Source organism: Chiloscyllium plagiosum, chromosome 5, assembly GCF_004010195.1.
Source record: "Chiloscyllium plagiosum isolate BGI_BamShark_2017 chromosome 5, ASM401019v2, whole genome shotgun sequence".
In the NCBI taxonomy this organism is placed as follows: Eukaryota; Metazoa; Chordata; class Chondrichthyes; order Orectolobiformes; family Hemiscylliidae; genus Chiloscyllium; species Chiloscyllium plagiosum.
Window position 1 is genome coordinate 72424326 of NC_057714.1, and position 19154 is coordinate 72443479.

Here is a 19154-nt window from a genome sequence, read left to right on the forward strand (position 1 = left end):
TTACCAAGAGAATAAAAGATTATTGGGGGTTTTCAGGAATGTAGACTTCTTGTTTGGGTCTGGCAGCCTGGAATGGGTGACTATGGAACCTCCCTATCCTCAGTGACTCTGCTTCCTCCTGCCCTTTGCTGTTTCTCCCCCTTTTGATGATGTCCTCCTACAAGAGATTGGGCCCTGTGCAGCACCAGACCCATGGTGAGCTCTAGCTTGGATGCAGTGGTCACAGGATCAGCAGTGGTAGCCGCAGGAGGAGATCGTTACCAAGACCCTACACAATGTCAAGTTGCAGCAACTGGGGGAGCAGTATAAGAGGAACAAGGAGGAGGAGAAGCCAACCGAGAAGAAAACGGAAAGGAAAAGATAAACCTCTGAACCAAAAATACCAAAGCTATTGCAGCAATATTATACAATACAAACTGAAATCTCAGGTAATGCTGAAGCATGGCGACACTTTGTGAATAACTCAACAAAAAACTCTTATTGTCACACGTATTAGGCACATGTGACAATATTTAATAAATTTAAATGTACACTAATATGACATCTCTGACTGAATATAGTTCCATGCTTATCTTACTATTACATTTTATATACATAACTTAAGAACTGTGTCACTGACTTACCAACTATTTCTACAGAGAGGAAGATGAAGACATTTTATACTGGTGTATTACATGTTGTGATGTCTAGCTATCTTAATGGTATTGTTCCTTCCTGAAACTTGCACAATAATACAATAATCCAATTGGTACAGTACACTTTGTAAGGTCTGAAAAATTACAAATTCTGAAAACTATATTGTGCTGAAATACTCAATCATAAATTAACTGGAGTTATTAATATCGATTGTCTTAACAGAAACAATGTACATAAACAACGCTGGACAATATAATAATTTGGTCATGAAGGTGCATTTGGGAATGCAGAAGCAAGTATAAATGATGAAATTTTTCTTAATCTGAGCCATAAAAACGAAGTTGAATGAATGGGGTCTCAGACCAGCACTGTCCATTCCAGGAATTTGAACCTGGACGCTGAGTTCTACACAAAGGTCCAAAGTACACAGAGGAGACTCAGTCCCACTGAAAATAGCAGACATGTGGCAATGAAGAGACAAAACTCGGTTATTCAATTTCAAGGAAAAAATCTCATCAAAGTTTCAGTTGCCTGTTATGTTGGATAAGGCAGACTCAGTCCCACTGAAAATAGCAGACATGTGGCAATGAAGAGACAAAACTCGGTTATTCAATTTCAAGGAAAAAATCTCAAAGTTTCAGTTGCCTGTTATGTTGGATAAGGCTGAAGATAACAGGAGCTGGCGCAGTAAGAGGCGTTACAATTGGCTGTCACGTGAATGAAATTACACAGAATCATTCAGATCTGCAAAGTGTTAAAACTGTAGGAAATCAGTAGCTTCTGTCTCCACTAAATGAGGCATAGATTTTATGTAACATTCAGGATTGGTCACGTGCACAGATAATTCCAAATAAGGCATGTACTTGGCATAGAAACGGTGTATAAAGCAGCCCAGAAAACCTCTGATTGCTCAGCAGAACTCTGAAGATTCACATTGCAAGGTACTCTATGTCAGGAGCCATGGTGAAGACTTCGAGCCAAGTTTCAGCCTGGCCAGCTGCCAACTCTCCTGGGTAATAGCATTTGGGTTCAGTAACAATATCAGGGTAGTGAAAAATATTGATTGAGATATCTCATGTAATTTGAAGTGTGTGTTATTTAAGTATTTCATAAATTAATTGGATTTATAGAGCTCGAAGTGTCTCCATTGTATTCATCATTTATGTTTGTATTGTTGTCTCTCAGGGAAGGACTGCTTCAGTTTCCAAGGAATTTCCAAGCACAGCAAAGCAGGTAGAAAACACTGGGCATGAGTTGAAGGACCATGCCGATATTAGTCTGTCGTGATTTTTGAAACACTCAGATTTACCTCATCTTCATACATTTAACTCCTGTACGAATACTGAAATTGTGTTTTTCTCACATCCAGTGAACTTGAATGTTGCCTTGATCCCCATGTGTATCCAACTCTTCTGCATCATTGAAACTCAAAAAATTTCATAGAATAGGGGCAAGGCTTTGGAGGGAAAGAATCTATGGCAATTGAACAATTTCCATCTGAAAAGGGGAGTCAACAATGCATTGTCTAGTAGCAATGAGAAGACATGATCCTGGGTGATTCACATGATTTTCTCTGAACTGCAGTGTACAGGAAGGCTGTAGATCTCAGATGTATTAATTATCTGAGAAGATTGAGATCTTCCAATACCACAGCTTTGTTCAAACAGGTAATTGATAATGGCCATTTCAAGTGGTGTGATCACAGATTAAGATTTTTGTTAGGTATACTCAGACAGATAGGCTTTGTAATGAATCTTCACATCGCACTCACCCATAAGTAGCAATATTCATTAATCACTCTGCTGTGTGATATACCCAATCACAGTTTCCTTGAGCCATCTAAGAATCTTTCAGCTGGGAGATACAGATTGTTTCCTAACTGCTGAGTTGGTTATAATATCCAGACACAGCATGCAGCATTCTTGAATAAAAGAGAACCCCTTAATGTCAACTCTCCAAAACAGAAATGCAAACCAAATTAGATTAGATTAGATTACAGTGTGGAAACAGGCCCTTCGGCCCAACAAGTCCACACCGACCCGCCGAAGCGAAACCCACCCATACCCCTACATTTACCCCTTACCTAACACTACGGGCAATTTAATATGGCCAATTCACCTGACCCTGCACATCTTTGGATGGTGGGCTAGGTGATCTGGATTCTCACCTTTCCCAGAGGTGTGTCATGCCAAAACAAGTTGATTCTCAACAATAAGAACAATATTAATAATTTTAAAATCTGTCTCTATTTTCTGTACTGTTCATGGATTTCATTTTCTTTGTAAAATAAAGAAACAGAACCTTTAATATAGATGAACCCTCTGTGTTAAGAGTTAAAAGTTGAACAGTTGTAGGCCATATCGTGGTTATATCAGTAACTTCCTAAATTGAGGTCTCCATATCATGTAGGGTGAGCATTCAGAATTTATTCAATTCATAAAGGTTTCTGGTCTTTAAAGGTAGTGTACTTCAGCAGTCTCTAAATGCTTTGTAATATAAGCTATTAAAAACTTCTCATTATCTGGTTCTTTGAGGTAAAAATGAGCTCCAGGAAGCTTATGGATGGTAAATTCGCCACTTGTTAAATCACTCCAGGCTGCAAGATTAAAACAAAATACAATTTTAAACCTCTCTCCAACAACAGAATTTAATTAACAAAATATAAAATATAATTTAATTGTTAATTTTTAAATTAAAACTCAAATGGCTTCCTGAATTTTCCTTATGATAAAGATAATGCCACTCTATTCACTCTGATCTACACATATTCAAGTCCTACACTATGTGGTTCTTCCCTGAAGTAAAACTGGATTTGAGGCAGTGGAGGAGATTTAAACTTCAAGTAGGATGCAAACTTGTTCACTTCCAATTTTAAACAGAGGAAGTGCAGTTACAAATCAATCTGTTTTTAGAGGGGTCACTGAAACCTTCCAAAGGAAGTCACATACTCCAATTTCAACAAATTGGATGTTAATTGATTTGAACCAGACTTCCGGGGCTTAGGGAAATCTAGCAGGTAAAAAGGGGCAAGAATGGCCAGATCTGTAAAGGTGAATGCATTTCCAATGTTGCTAATGGCCCAGGAGGGAGGAGGAGGTGGTGTTTCTTTCAACTATAATAAACAAATCTATTTATGGACCATGTGCTCAACAAACCCCACAGTCTCAGCCCATCCCTGATTTCCACGATCTCTCTGACTTCCACATTATCATCTTGTCCAACAAGTAGCATACCCAAATCTGACCTCTTTCACCCACTTTCTCAGATGTCTCTTCTTCACTCTCCCAGTCTTGTCCCAACTTGACAGGCAACAACCTATAATCAGGCCTGGTTAATTGCACAGGGTATCCCTGAAAAACTTTAAGAGATGTTCTGCTGTCAAGTTAATCTGGGCAACTGGAAAAACCTAGTTGTGAATTTCCCCTCTGGGAATACACAACACCACTGCTTTCTACACAGTTCAGAGTAAATACTCATGCCCTAAATAGAGATGTACAGCACTGAAACAGATCCTTTGGTCCAATTCATACATGCCGACCAGATATCCTAAATTAATCTTGTCCCATTTGCCAGCACTTGATCCATATCCCTCTAAACCCTTCCTATTCTTATACCAGTCCAGATGCCTTTTAAATGTTGTAATTGTACCAGCCTCCACCAATTCCTCTGGCAGCTCATTTCATACATGCACCACCCTTTGCATGAAAAGTTGCCCTTAGGACCCTTTTAAATCTTTCCCCTCTCACCCTAAACCAATGCCCTCCTCCAACTCAGGGAAAAGACTTTGCCTATTTACCCTATCCATGCCCCTTTTACAAACCACTATAAGGTTACCCCATAGCCTTCGACACTCCAGGGAAAATAGCCCCAGCTATTCAGCCTCTCCTTATAGCTCAAACCTTCCAGCCCTGGCAACATTTTTGTAAATCTTTTCTGAACCTTTTTAAGTTTCACAACATTCTTCCTACAGGCAGGAGACCATTCCAATGTTTCTTACATTCCCGCTGACCTTTGGGGAGGGGGTGGGGTGGGGGTGTCTACAGTACAATCCCAATAACGTGATCGTCCCTTTCTTATTTCTTAGTTCCACACAAATAACTTCCTGGACATATTCTCAGGAATATCATCCCTAAGTATGGCCTTATTGTTATCCCTTATCAACTCAGCACCTCACTGCCACCCCCCCAAAACCGCTCCCACACCCTCACCACCTTACTAGTTTAAATCTTCCCAAGCAGCTTTAGCAAATCCCCCTGCCAGTATATTAGCCCCCTTCAAATTCTGGAGCAATCCATCTCTCTTGTACAGGTCACTTTTACCCCAGAAGAGATTCCAATGAGCCAAAAATGTGAATGCTTTACCTCTGCATCAGCTCCTCAGCCACGTATTCATCTGCTCTATCCTCCTATGCCTACCATCACTAGTTCTTGGAACCGGGAGTAATCCAGATAGTACTACCCTCAAGACGTCCCTTTTAAATTCCTGCCTAACTTGCAATATTCTCCCTTCAGAATCTCATCCTTTTCCCTTCCTATGTCGTTAGTTCAAATGTGTAGAACGTCCTCCTGCTGATCCCACTCCTCTTTGAGAATATTCTACACTCTCTCCGAGATATCCTTGATCCTGGCACCAAGGAGGCAACACACCACTCTGATTTATAATTCATTTAAGTTTCAAACATTTATAATAATGCAAACTATATGCATTTAATTACTATCAGTTACCTAAAATGTATTCATTTATTTACAAGCATTCATTCTCATTGGTACGTATATATGAACAATGGAATCACATTGCTAATATCGCCAGGATTACACTTTGGCCCTGAAAAACCAGAATCAATTTCTGCACAAGATATCAAAAATTATGGGCTGCATTTTATCAGAAATCAGTGAGGTGTCAATTTTGGCAAGTTCCATGGTGGATTTCTCTCCAAGAAGTTTTGCATGTTTATCTCATACTATTTGACACAGTTTGCCTTATTTGCTATGCACCATGCATGGTGTGCTATCATCCCTTCAACAATGGTGGGACCTCCTGGATTTCTGGAACAATTTTTAAAGCCATCCATGCATGGTGAAGTAATGCCAGTCTGGAACTGCCCCTCTGTGCATGGAGTTGGAACCAAAGAAAAGAAACACTTTTCAGGAAGTATATCGGCAGAACTCATACTTCACTGTAAATACTATAATGTTCCTAGCTATTTTCAGTTCTGATAAAGGGTTACTGGACTCGAACGTTAACTCTGTTTTTCTCTCCACAAATACAGCCAGCTGAGTTTCTCCAACACTTTCTCTTTCACCTTCTGCATAATGTCCTCAACTTCTTCCTTGGAAGATTGCTGCACCCTCCTAGCTCTTCAGAGTCCACCTCATCTCTTTGTGTTTCACATTTCAGCACCTGCAGTTTTTTTTTTAATTGCATCGGTAACACCCTTGAAACACTTGCAGGTCAAGAGTGCAGTAATCCAGAACAGGTCGTCAATGGATCATTGGAAACAGCATGCTGCCTGAAAGTTTAGTACAGCTGTCACTTTGACTACCACTAGAATAGGATGCCATCCACCCCTTCAGGTCACAGATACTACTCTAGGAGTTGGCATAATTCTGTGACAGTATCCCCAGACATCCTCAGGCTGCAGCAACATTGTGTCTTGCTCATCTGGAGGAAATGGCATAGAGGACAAAGGTCTTTGGATCTGATATACTTCCTGTGCATTCTAAGACGACCTTTGGCTGCAACTTCATGTGGAACATATTTGATTGCTACTGGAGGCTATTCCTTCTCAATTTCCTGATGTCTTTGTTGCATGGCAGCTAGAATCATTCCTTTGTATTATGTGCAGACAGAATTTGCATTACACGCAAATAAGAATTTATCATCCTCCTCAATTCAGTGGGACATAGTCGATTATAACAAGGAGGGCTGTGAAGTGCCTCTATTTGGTCCTTTGCCTCAGTGGACCTTATTCCTATGCATGCCCTGCGAGCCATTCCACACAAACACAGGCTATTGCAAGTGCAATAGGGATATAGAAATCTTGCCCCCTCCCATCATTCAATCACCCATAAAAGTCAGCAATGCATAGAAGAACACATTATCAAACACGTACCAGTTCAAGGTGAGAGAAAATCAGCTCCTTCTTCTTGTACAGTCCATGAGATTTTGGCTTATCTTTGTGAGTTTTGGCTCACAGGTGAGACTTAACATCACTTGTGATTAGTTCTGCTTCACAGCCTTGTCAATGATCAGTTTGCGAGGACCAGCAACACCGTCAAGATTGCTTGTCACCAGGATTTCTCTTCCCTATAGTTGATTACTGCATAATTTCACATGTCGAATTCTATGACTATGGATATTTTCAACTTACATTGTTTAATGCAACTGCCTTTTGATGGGCCTCATATTGTTCACAAAAAGAGCTCCTGTCCTCAAATGGAAAAAAACCCCCACAGGTTCCCCCATTCCAGGTGTGGTCCCAGCCATATTCTATCATACATTTATGATTCGCCTAAGTACATAGACATTCCAGGTCACATTTGACATTGAGCTGCTGGGTCAGCATAGCAACCAAAGGATAACTGGTTAACCCCATCAGTACTACATTCCTGCACATTCTCACATACCTTTCAATTACCTCTTCATTTCACAACATGACTCTGTGAGACCTGGCCCTACTGCGTAGACAAACCAACCACTATGCAGCACTGTCCTCCTTAATGCCAGGGTAGTTGTGACCTTTGTTAACTGCTTCCTTCTTGCTGCAGTAACCCATGTCCTCCAATGCAATATCTCTTATTCTTATATATTGAGTTGCCTCCCTTAACAATGATATCCCGTTTGCACACAGCATGCTGCATCTACAGTGCTAGTCTCTGATAACTCACCTTGACTTTCATTGAGCTGGCCTCCAGAAATGGTCATGGTTAACCCAACCTAACCCAAACTCCCCCCCAACACACACACACACACAACCTGTAGAATCAGAGATGTACAGATCGGAAACAGACCCTTCGGTCCAACTCGTCCATGCTGAGCAGATATCCTAAATTAATCTTGACCCAAATCCCTCTAAACTCTTCCTATTCATGTACCCATACAGATACTCTTTCAATGTTGTAATCGTACCAGCCTCCTCCACGTCCTCTAGAAGCTCAGTCCATAGATGCACCACCCTTTGCTTGAAAATGTTGCCCCTTAGGTCTCTTTTAAATTTTTCCCCTTTCACCCTAAACCTATGCCCTCTAGTCTGAACTCCCCCAACCCAGGGAAAAGACTTGTCTATTTATCCTATCCATGCCCCTTACGATTTTATAAACATCTTAAGCTCACCTCTCAAGCTCACCTCTCAGCCTCCAATGGTCCAGGGAAAACAGCCCTACTGTATTCAGCCTCTCCCTATAGCTCAAACCTTCCAATCCCGGCATCATCCCTATAAATCTTTTCTGAACCTTTTCAAGTTTCACAACATCCTTCCTATTGGAGACAGACTGGAATTGTACACAAAATTCCAAAAGTGACCTAACCAATGCCCTGTACAGCTGCAACATGACCTCCCAATCCAAATCTCAGTGCTTTGATCAATAAAGGAAAGCATACAAAACGCCTTCTTCACTACCCTATCTACCTGAGACTCCGTTTTCAAGGAACTACAAACCTGCACTCCAAAATCTCTTTGTTCAGCAACACTCCCCAGGCCCTTACTATTAAGTGTATAAGTCCTGCTCTAATTTGCCTTTCCAAAATGCAGCACCTCACATTTATCTAAATTGAACTCATCTACCACTCCTCAGAGGTGGACATCTGATCAACCAATATGTCCACCCTCTTGCTGGATGCATGAACAAATCAAAACTATTTTTGTGCAATTGTTGTTTCAAGCCACATAATCGAAAATTGTTGAAATCAGTTTCACCTTCAAGGTCATGTGGTACATCATCTTTCCCATCGAAGCTACTGATGGAACACGTGAAGAGCTTGTCCAGGGGTTTTTCATATCTATGGCAGAGCAAAATCACTTCAAAAATCATTCAAAAGTCATTAACTTCATGTTAAACATGTACATTGTGTCTTTTATAGTGCCTTTATCACAGTAAAATGTTCTAACGAGTTTCACAGGAATGCTATCAGATGAAATCGATATCTTGTGTAAGGAAAAGATATCATCAGTGACAACATTTTTAAAAAACAAATCTCTTCTATTCTCTCTTCAGTTCTTCACAGATATGGCAGCAGCCTGGTATTGGCTGCTCAGTTGTTTTCCGGATAGTCTTTACATAATTCGGATTCAACAAACTTAATGACCCCTGAAGGAACAAAATGGCCTTTCCATATCTCTCATATTCCATGCTCTTTTACTTCAATAAAACATTTGCATAATTTTTAAAGCTATTTTGTAAGCAACTCAACATTTGAGGATAAATGCTGCGTTTTAGAATTTCATTATTGAATTTCATTAGTGGCACACAGTCTTCCTGCACTCCTAGCAACATAAAATCTTGCCACAGCTTCAGTGGAGTGAAAGGTAAGCAGAGTATACAGCTAAAAAATAACAAATATGGAGCCCAGGAATGATGTCTGGATTCTGAAAAGGAAGGGCAGGTTTCCTTCTCCTCACCCTCATGTAGTAATTCTAAGTAGTTCCCTTCCAAAGGATTCTGAACTCCTCTGGTTCTGGAGAAGGAGTGAACCTTGGGAGTGGGATTTATGCCAGCAAAAGTCTAGAAATTGCTCAGCAACTTTTATTTGCTCTAATACTGTAATCTGTGATTAGGGATTTCTTTACTAATGTTTACTTGCTTAACCTTGTCTAAAAGAATGTGCCGTTACAGATGGAACAGTGGCATTGCTGCCTCACAGCACCAGGGACCCAGGTTCAATTCCACTCTCAGGCAACTGTCTGTGTGGAGTTTGCACATTCTCCCCGTGTCTGCATAGGCTTCCTCCGGGAACTCTGGCTTCCTCCATAATCTAAAGATGTGTAGGTTAGGTAGATTGTCATGCTAAATTGGCCATTGTGTCCAGGGGTGTACAGGCTAGGTGGATTAGCCTTAGGAAATGCGGGGGGGGGGGGGGGGGGGGGGGGGGGGGAAGAGAGAGTGGGTTTGGATAAGCTGCATTTTAGAGGGACGGTGTGGACTTGATGGGCTGAATGGCCTGCTACCACACTGTAGGGATTCTATGATGAATGTTTGCATTTTTGCTACTGCAAAGTGACAACTGAAGGTGAGAGGGGTTTAATCCAACTGGATCTTTTCACATTCACAACATAAACTACTCAGTTATTATTGTATAACAAATTAATGCCATAAAAAATTGTGTACTTCAGTTTGAATGGGTAAAAGTAAAAAGGTAAAAAATAAATTACACATTGTAGTCTTATTTTATAATATTAATTCTACTTAAATAATATAGATTTACCTAATTGATTCCACAAGCCTAAGATCTGCTTTTAACACAGGGACAAACATTTGCAGAATGGCTTTATTGGCAAGAATTTCAGATGGGGTACCACCAATAGACGTCATCCATTTCAGAAATTCATCGTCTGGGAGATCTGACTTCTTATGAATGGGATAACGAGCTGGAGACTGCTTGTAGATAAAGGTGAAAGAATCATTTAGTGCCACTTCAACAATGCAGGTTATAAAAAAAATTCTGTACTTTGTATTTTTATAGTTATAAGAGTATCAGTGTCAGCATCTGAGCTATAAACATTTTCCATCAGAGGCAGCATTAGCTGCTGTAATAATGTATCTTAACCTCAACTCTATATTTCAATGTTTTTGTTAATATCTCACGTAAATATCAATTACTGCAACATTAGGGTCATGTTACCTTTGTATTCTCCAAGTACCTGGTTATAACTGCACAAATGTACTTAATTCAAGTCTCTCACAGCTATCATAAGGGAACTTTCATCCAATCAGGCTGAAGTTCAAAGAAGTGAGAAATGAAGGATATGTGTTAAGTTACTGATTCATTTGGTCACTACACATTGCACAATAAATGAACATGGCCAAGGAGCAAAGCACATTTAACTTCAGAACCAACATCCTACATATAAAGTGAAAGATCTAGGGGACTGATAAAGTACTCTGTTCACTGCCCTTTTGGTTGATGTATATGCTGGTGCTTTTGAGTTGACCTTAAGCATAGTGATTCTGGATTAGCGGTGCTGGAAGACCACAGCAGTTCAGGCAGCCTCCGAGGAGCAGTACTACTGTCCCTAAGATGCTACCTGAACTTCTGTGCTCTTCCAGCACCACTAATCCAGAATCTGGTTTCCAGCATCTGCAGTCATTGTTTTTACCTTCAACATAGTGAGTTTATTTCAGTAAGTGTTTAGGGCCCTTGGCATATAGTATATACTGGCAATATACTAGGACTAGACACAACTTACATCACAAATAAAGATTTTAAAAAGCCTCTTTGTTATGCCACACCAAACTCAAGTTTCACCTTCAAAGGTTAAGTCATTCTGCATAACATGTCTAGTAATCTATTTAACAGTACTGTCTGAGCAGCTTGAATAGTAGCAAGACTAATGCTTTTCTCTTGCCTCAAGGCTTTGGGCCATAAACTGGAAAATGGGGCTAATGTAATCAGATCTTCATTCACTGGTGCAGATATAGTGTGTCAAATGGCTTCCTTCTGTGCTGTAAATATCAATGAGTCTATGTCTCATTAATGCTCTGCTCCTGAGAGCACGTGTGGTAAAGAAGAGCTGTGTTGGATATGCAAAAGTTAGCAAAATAAATAACTAGCAAAACCAGCATTTGTCACCTATCCCCCGAGTGCCTTGGAGAAGGTGGTAGTGAAGTGCCTTACTGAACCATTATACTCCATCAATCAGATACACACATAGTGCTGTTAGGAAGTTTTCACATTTTGGGTCCATCCTGTTTCTGCCAGTCTTTGAAGGGGCATTTGCCCTTGCCATTTGCCATAGGAGTGTAAATATTTTCCATTCCAAATGACTCTATTCCCTTTGAAAGCCTCAACTATCCCACATAGGCCATGCCTTTCAAATCCTACCTACTCGCTGTGTGAGTTTTTCTTCATGCCACCATTGCATGTTTTGCCAAATACCTTAAATCTGCACTCTCTGCTTCTTGATCCTTCCATTGGAAATTGTTCTTCTTTATCTACTCTGACCATTCTCCTTGTAATTTTAAATATGTCTACCAATTTTATTATCAACTACTTCTTCTTTCAATCTGACTTGAGCTGTATCTTCTTCCTTGCTAAAATGAAATGCTAAACATTAATTTAGTAACTCGCTCATTCTCACTGCTTCCATTTCAGGTTCCTTTATAGCATCCAATTTGCCCCACTTCTCCTCTTAATACTTTTTTTTTACTATTCTATCCAAAGGGAGTCTTCAGGATTCCCTTTTATGCAACTTGCCAGTCTCCTGTCTCCAATTTCCTTTTTTATTTCCTTTTGAACTTTCTATACTCATTCTGATTCACATCAACACTTTCTTTTATTACTTTACATCAAACGACTGCACCCCTCTTATTCCTTAAGTCTAGCCAAATCAATTTGGTCTTTGAACCATCTGAAACAACCTCTTCTCCAGTACTGATGGTCTCCTTAGCCAAAATCACCATCACACATACCGTTGAATGAGTGGCCAAAACTGTGGCGAAAAAGGTAGAGCATCCATGTCATCTTCACAACACACTTACTTACCTGTCTTAGGGTCATCTGCAAATTTAGCGATCATGCCTTTGCACCTCTCAAAGTCATTAACATAGAGTGCAATAAAATGAGGCCTAAGCACAGATGTTGCAGAATTCCATTCTTAATAACAATCTGATCGGATAAAGAGCCATTTTCACATACAGCCAGTCAATCTACTATCCATGTTACTATGTTGCTCCATATTATATGTGACATATTGAACAATAACACAGTGGCTCAGTGGTTAGCACTGCTGCCTCACAGCACCAGGGCCCCAGGTTCGATTCCAGCCTCGGGTGACTGTCTGTGTGGAGTTTGCACATTCTCCCTATGTCTGTGTGGGTTTCCTCTGGTGCTCCGGTTTCCTCACACAGTCCAAAGGTGTGCAGGTCAGGTGAATTGGCCATGCTAAATTCCCCATAGTGTTAGGTGCATTAGTCAGAGGGAAATGTGTCTGGGTGGGTTACTCTTCGGCGGGTTGGTGTGGACTTGTTGGGCCGAAGGGCCTGTTTCCACACTGTAGGGAATCTAATCTAATAACTTTTGATGCAGCACTCCCCCATAACCCCCCCATCAATCCATAATACATGTGGTACTTCAAAGATCTGATAAATTGGTTATCTTTTCCATTTCATAAAACCATAAAGAACTCTTCCTAATTAGCTTGAATTTTCCTCCTTTCTTCCTGTTCTTTTAAAATGATCCACATAACAATCACATTATAATGAGAGTTTTAACCAGCCCTGTTGATCCAAATTGCATATGGCGAGCTGGCTGTCAATTTCAGCACAAGCTTACCTTCCATGTTAATGGGGGTGAGGTGTTTGAACAACTCACTCTATTTCATGTGATAACTTTTCAAAAACACACTAGGCTGTGGAACACAAAACCTAGTGCATGGTTTCAGGTCTGAGTAAACTTCAAGAATCCTCCTCTTTTTGGAATAGCTTATGCATTCATATATTTTTGGACAGTGCAAAATATTAAAGCTTCTGCCAATATCATTGGCAGGAAAGGAAAATATATTAATTTACTTTACCTCCCAAATATAGATGCATGCCTCCACCTCATCACACTCCTCATTACCAACTGAAATTATACAGAACTAACTTTTGTCCCTTTCAAAGTAGTACACAGAGTTATTCCTTGGTAAGGATGAACCAATATACTATGCAGAAAAAAGTTGCTTTAAAGTAGCTTTCTCCAAACACAAGCAACTGCACAGAAATTCAAAGTCACAACAGTTCAGGGTAGAGGTAGATCAAAGTATCACCTTCCTTGGGGAAATCTTTCAAAACTTGATCCCTAAGTGAGCCGACCAAAGAAAGACCAGCATTGGGGCACAGTGGATAGCACTGCTGCCTCACAGCACCAGGGACCCGAGTTTGATTTCACCTTTGGGTAGCAAATGCAGAGGTAAGTCGATAGGATGGAGGGTGTGGGTGTCAATGGGATGATGTTCAGAGGGTTGATGCAGACTCAATGGACCAAATGGCCTCGAACTACATTTTGGAATTCTATGAGCAGTGAAAAGTGTAGGTGCTACAGAATTATATTATGTTTATCACAATGCATTAAGTGCCTTTACTTGACAGTGCAAAGGAGCTGAACAGTCATAGAAAATTGCACGATCAATCTCCAAGTAATCAAGTTTACATGGTTTTTCCATTCTTAATTACTTCAGAAAACTTTCTATTGTATTACATTCACAATGAGATTTCCTCCAAGCTGACCTGAGTGGAGCAGTTTAACCACTGCCTCCTCATTATGGTATACCCTAGGTCAGGACTTCATTGTGTGCAAACTACTAGTAAAAATATAGTTCTGACCATACCATGACATGTTTTACATTAAATGGCTATGGAACTCAAGTAAGTCTATATTTATGTTCAGTTCAGCCAAACTGAGAAATAAGGTTAGAAATCCCATTTTCAAAGAAAAAAGGTATTATATTTCATGTCTTCTTGTGCAAATTATTTGATTAAAAATAATTTCATAAAATAAAACGTTTTACTTACATGTGGTGCTGAAGCACCAGATACAAAAAGGTGTACAGGTTCCAAACCATGATTTTTCTGTATCAATGCTGCTGTAGCAAAACTGAGGTATGCTCCAAAACTGTAGAGAAAAACAAGTGGTAAAGTAATTTTTCACCTTGATTTTGTCTCATTGATCTTGCACTGATTTTCTGTGAAATCAGTATCAGTGTTGTTGTTGTCCATTATGAATTAAACTAAAACCTTTACTGAGATAATTCGTTTAATAGCAGAATCATTTTTACACACCTTAAATAAACATTCTCGACTACTGCCAGTGTGACAGAAATTTGCATTTGCCAATCAAGCACAAGGCAAAATCAGGACAAATTGTGATTTTGCAAAATCTTATAAATGAGGAGGAACCTCAAAGGCAGTTGACACAGGATATATGTGTTCAACGGCATGTGATTGGTTTGCTGGGTGAACAATTTCCAACAGACAGCTTTGGAGAGATCTGAGTTCAGTATTGAAATTTCATCATTAAATGTCTCTTGCAAAATTGGTGTCATTGGGGCAGACTCTAGCCAAGACATGCCCTGCATGTAAAATCTAGTTTCTACTGCAATACAGGAACTGGGTGGTCTAGTCGGCATTTTACAAAAAACATTTTCATAATCCACCGCCTCCCTTTTTGTGTGTCATTTCCCTCTTACTGTATTTTAACCAAGCACGTTCTACAAATCCTGCTGTCTTTTCTCTTGCCATTGATTTTTTTCAGTTTTGTTATCGGTGGTTTTGAAATTCATCACACAAAGTAGTAAGGATGGGCATGATTTTGCTCAGTTTGGAATGCACTACAAAATGAGAAGGGAGTTAATGTGGGGCTAACAAATTTACATACCTCTGAAGAGGTTTGGCCATATCTGTCTCTACCTCACATTAATAGATTTTTTTCCACATGCTCCTGCACACAACGAGATAACTTACCTTCAACAATTCCAGATGATGAACCAGGTTTTCACAGTCCTGCCCTCTACTTTAGAACTTAGCTGTACCTAACATTGTCATATCTCCGACTTTAGGAAGTGAAGGTTACAACAGCATGAACTTGCATATTACTGAATTCTTCTAAGACATCTTGAGAGTCATCTACATCAGACAGTCTACTATGTACATGTACATCAGAGACCTCACAGATTCTTAGGCTGTAAAGGCAAAATATTGTTTTTTCCCTGAGAAAGAGCCATTGTTGGTCAAGGTTACCACTTTCACTTACGACTTGAATTTTTACACATCAAACTCATTCCAAAAACACAAGGGATACCAGTAAGACAGTCAATCCACAGGGCATAAATGTGTCAAACAGCTTATTAACAAGTTTTCATAAGAGCAAATAGCTTCATAAATCTCCCTGGAAACAAGAAGAATGAGAGGGTGCTGCCACTTCACACTGAATGCATACCTCTAATCCAGAATGCATTCACATTCACCTTAGTCTCAACACAATCATGTGCCTTTCTTGCAGTATATGGAATTCCACTCTAAACAGATGTCGTGCCTGGACAGATAAACTACTTTAGATTACAGACCCAGCATGATCTCACATTATCATGTTATCAATATTCATGCCATAAAGATATGATTGGTGGTGGTGGAAGAGGACACCCATTAATAAACAATGAGAGCAAAATTAAGAGGCTAAGCCAGAACATATCACTACTGTTTATATCAAAGTAAATAATAGAATCTCGCGCTACTGACTCCTTTTGCCATTGCAATAATCTTCCACATAAACACTACAGGGATTCAATACACCTTCAGCAACACTGGCTACAGCTTTGTCTCAGCAATCCTGCATGCCAAACTTTTAAATCTGTAAAGCCTGCTTTATACTAAATACATGAACCATAGTGAAAAATTTGATTTCCTGAAAGTAACTAGCAAAGGTGGCTACTATTTCTGTTCCTCCTCATCCCAATCAGTGCTTCCTGTTGGTGACAGTGTATGTTCCATCCACTCTACATTCTAATCTTCTGCTTCTTCAATTGTTTCCTTTACAGTTTTAACAGGGTAGTAAGATGTTTAGCTATTGAATAAATCAAAGAATCATTTTAGGGCAGGGGATTATATTTGGCCCATCATGTCTACACCAGCTGTCTGTATGAGCAATTCACTTTGTGCCAAACCCCATAAACCTGCACATTGTTCCTTTTTATGGAAGGACAGAATGCTATGGTGCAGGAGGTGGCTGTTTTAACCACTGTGCCAGCACTTGCTGTCCGAATGAGCATGCTAACTTAGTGACGTTCTCCAGCCTTTTCCAAATAATGTACAATTTAATGTTCTCCTGAATGCCAAAATTAAATAAGTGTTCACCACACTCCTACACACTGCATTTCAGACTCTCTGCATGAAAAGGTTTAACATCACAGGAAGTTTTTTGCAAACTTTCAATCTGGCTCCTCTTGTTCTTAATCCTTTTATAAGTGGGAACAGTTTTCCCCTAACTACCCCATCTAGACAAATCATGGTTTTGAAGATTTCTATCAAATCCATTCTGAGGAAAAACACAGCCCCAACGTCTCCAAACTATCTTCATAACTGAAGCTTCTCATCTGGGAATTCTTGTAAACTCCTACACACTCTCCAATGCCTTCATGTCTTTCCAAATATATGGCGCCCAAACTGAATGCAACCCCACCCAGGGCTGAACTAGTGTCTACTAAACTAGTGAGAATCAGAACCTTGGACTTGAAGGGAGCATCCTTGTTCTAAAGCATTGTCTAATTCGTGCTGCCTCGGCTAATGATGCCATAACTTGTAAAACATATTTGCTTTATGCAACATCCATTATTCAAGATTGGGGGTGATGCAGGTAAACTAAATAGAATAGAATAGAATTGTTGGAAAAGCTCAGCAGATCTGGCAGCAACTGTGGAGAGAAATCAGAGTTAATATTTTGGGTCCAGTGACCCTTCTTCAGAACAGACCATTCCCATCATCTTTAGTTCTTTCGGTTTTTCCTTAGAATAGAATTGGATGAAAGTGCACTCCCTACTCCTGTCACACCCAGCAAGTCCAATTTATACCAGGAAGTCTAACAAAAGAAACCTAACAAAATTTACCTTGCACAATATTATACCTGGACACTGCTGCTCCTATCTCAGCACCAGCAGATTTCCTAGGTCAAATGTAGAATTGGGTTTTAACATATTACATTAGCCCTTAGCTTTGTCTCATATTAAAAGAATTAAAAAAGTGTACATCTTGCTGCATCATAATTTGAGAATTTCCACAGTAAAATTACAATTATTGCTGAACTTTGATGCTAATGTTTTTGAGATTCATGCATGAGTAGTCTTAAATCCCTCAGTGCTACAGCTTTCAGCAGTCCTTTTCCCATTTAAATAGTATTCAGCTCCTTTATTCTTCCTGCCAAAGTGCAGTACTTCACATTTCCCCACATTATATTCCATCTGTCAAATGTTTACTCACTCATTTAATCTACCTAATATGGATTCCTCGTGTCATCCTCATTACTTGCCTTCCCATCTATTTTACATCATCCACAAACTTGGCGATAGTACGTTCACTTTGCCCATTGAAGTCATTAGTGTAAATAATTGCAGCCGCAGCACTGACCCCTGTGGTTCTCCACCAGTTACAGGCTGCCATCCTGAATATGTCCCCCTTTATCTCACACTGTCTTCTATTAGTTAACCAATCCTCTATCCATGCTAATATCCTACCTCAACATATGGGCTCTAATTTAGTAGCCCTATATTTGGTACTTTATCACACATTTATTGAAAATTCAAGTGTATTAAATCTACTGCTTTTCTGTTATCTGTCCTACTTGTTACATCCTCAAAAGAACTAACAAGTTTGCTCTTTGTTTCTCCTGCACCATGTCTTCATCTTCCTCCACGAAAGACTTCCAGATTCTCAGCAGTCATTGCATCCACTCTTTATCTGTGTGAGTTGTGTAAAGCATAGCATGCTAGAACGATGTGATGCACTCGCATTGCAAAGCCCTCCAGGCTGATCCAGCATTGCAACCTCTTCCTGACGTGCTCAACCTAATCCACAATGGCCTTGATGGCCAAAATGGATAGCATTGTATCTATACTCAGCCTCATTAAGGACATATATAATGGAGTCATCAGATATGAATTCAGACAGGATTCCTTGTCGTGCAGTAACCATTCTTGAATGGCATCTAACTCTGGAGATGAAACAGGTACATGGCAATTCAAGGAAACACACAATATGGCAGCTTCCAAGAATACCAGTCACAGATTTTTACAACGTGGCACCAATGATCACAGATGACTGCTACAATGCTGGAATGTACAACAGCTATTCAGGTCAGCAGCTTTTTTTGTTCATGAAATTAGCTGTGATACAATATGGCAGTCTCAACATAATGGGTGCCCTGTACTTGAAGGAAGCCAGTTTGTTGGTGATGGAGTGGAATGACCAAATGATTAATTTGACACCCAGGAGCTCACTTCTAACATGAATGAGTTTATGGAGATTACATCGGTGGAAGAAACCCTCTGAAAATCCAGACAAGACTTCACCCAACAAAATAAAACATATATTTGTTTCATCCCACCTTCAATGTTCATAAGGTAAAAACAATGACTGCAGATGCTGGAAACCAGATTCTGGATTAGTGGTGCTGGAAGAGCACAGTGGTTCAGGCAGCATCCAAGGAGCTTCGAAATCGACGTTTCGGGCAAAAGCCCTTCATCAGGAATAAAGGCAGTGAGCCTGGAGCGTGGAGAGATAAGCTAGAGGAGGGTGGGGGTGGGGAGAAAGTAGCATAGAGTACAATGGGTGAGTGGG

The 19154-nt window shown here is 40.0% G+C and overlaps 1 protein-coding gene across 3 annotated transcripts in view; it reads right to left on the minus strand.

Moving 5' to 3' along the window:
* Window positions 1-3042: 3042 nt before the first annotated feature.
* LOC122549991 (S-acyl fatty acid synthase thioesterase, medium chain-like) overlaps window positions 3043-19154 on the minus strand; it is a 22779-nt gene continuing 6667 nt past the window's right edge. For 2 of the 3 annotated variants that reach the window (XM_043690330.1, XM_043690331.1), the window contains exons 4-7: window positions 14343-14442; window positions 10057-10229; window positions 8552-8634; window positions 3043-3232 (exon numbers count right to left, since the gene is read on the minus strand). In XM_043690330.1, the coding sequence (XP_043546265.1) occupies window positions 3090-3232; window positions 8552-8634; window positions 10057-10229; window positions 14343-14442 (499 nt within the window). In that variant the 3' untranslated portion in view covers window positions 3043-3089. The remainder of the gene's footprint in view (window positions 3233-8551; window positions 8635-10056; window positions 10230-14342; window positions 14443-19154) is intronic. The other variant, XM_043690332.1, reaches the window with a different exon arrangement.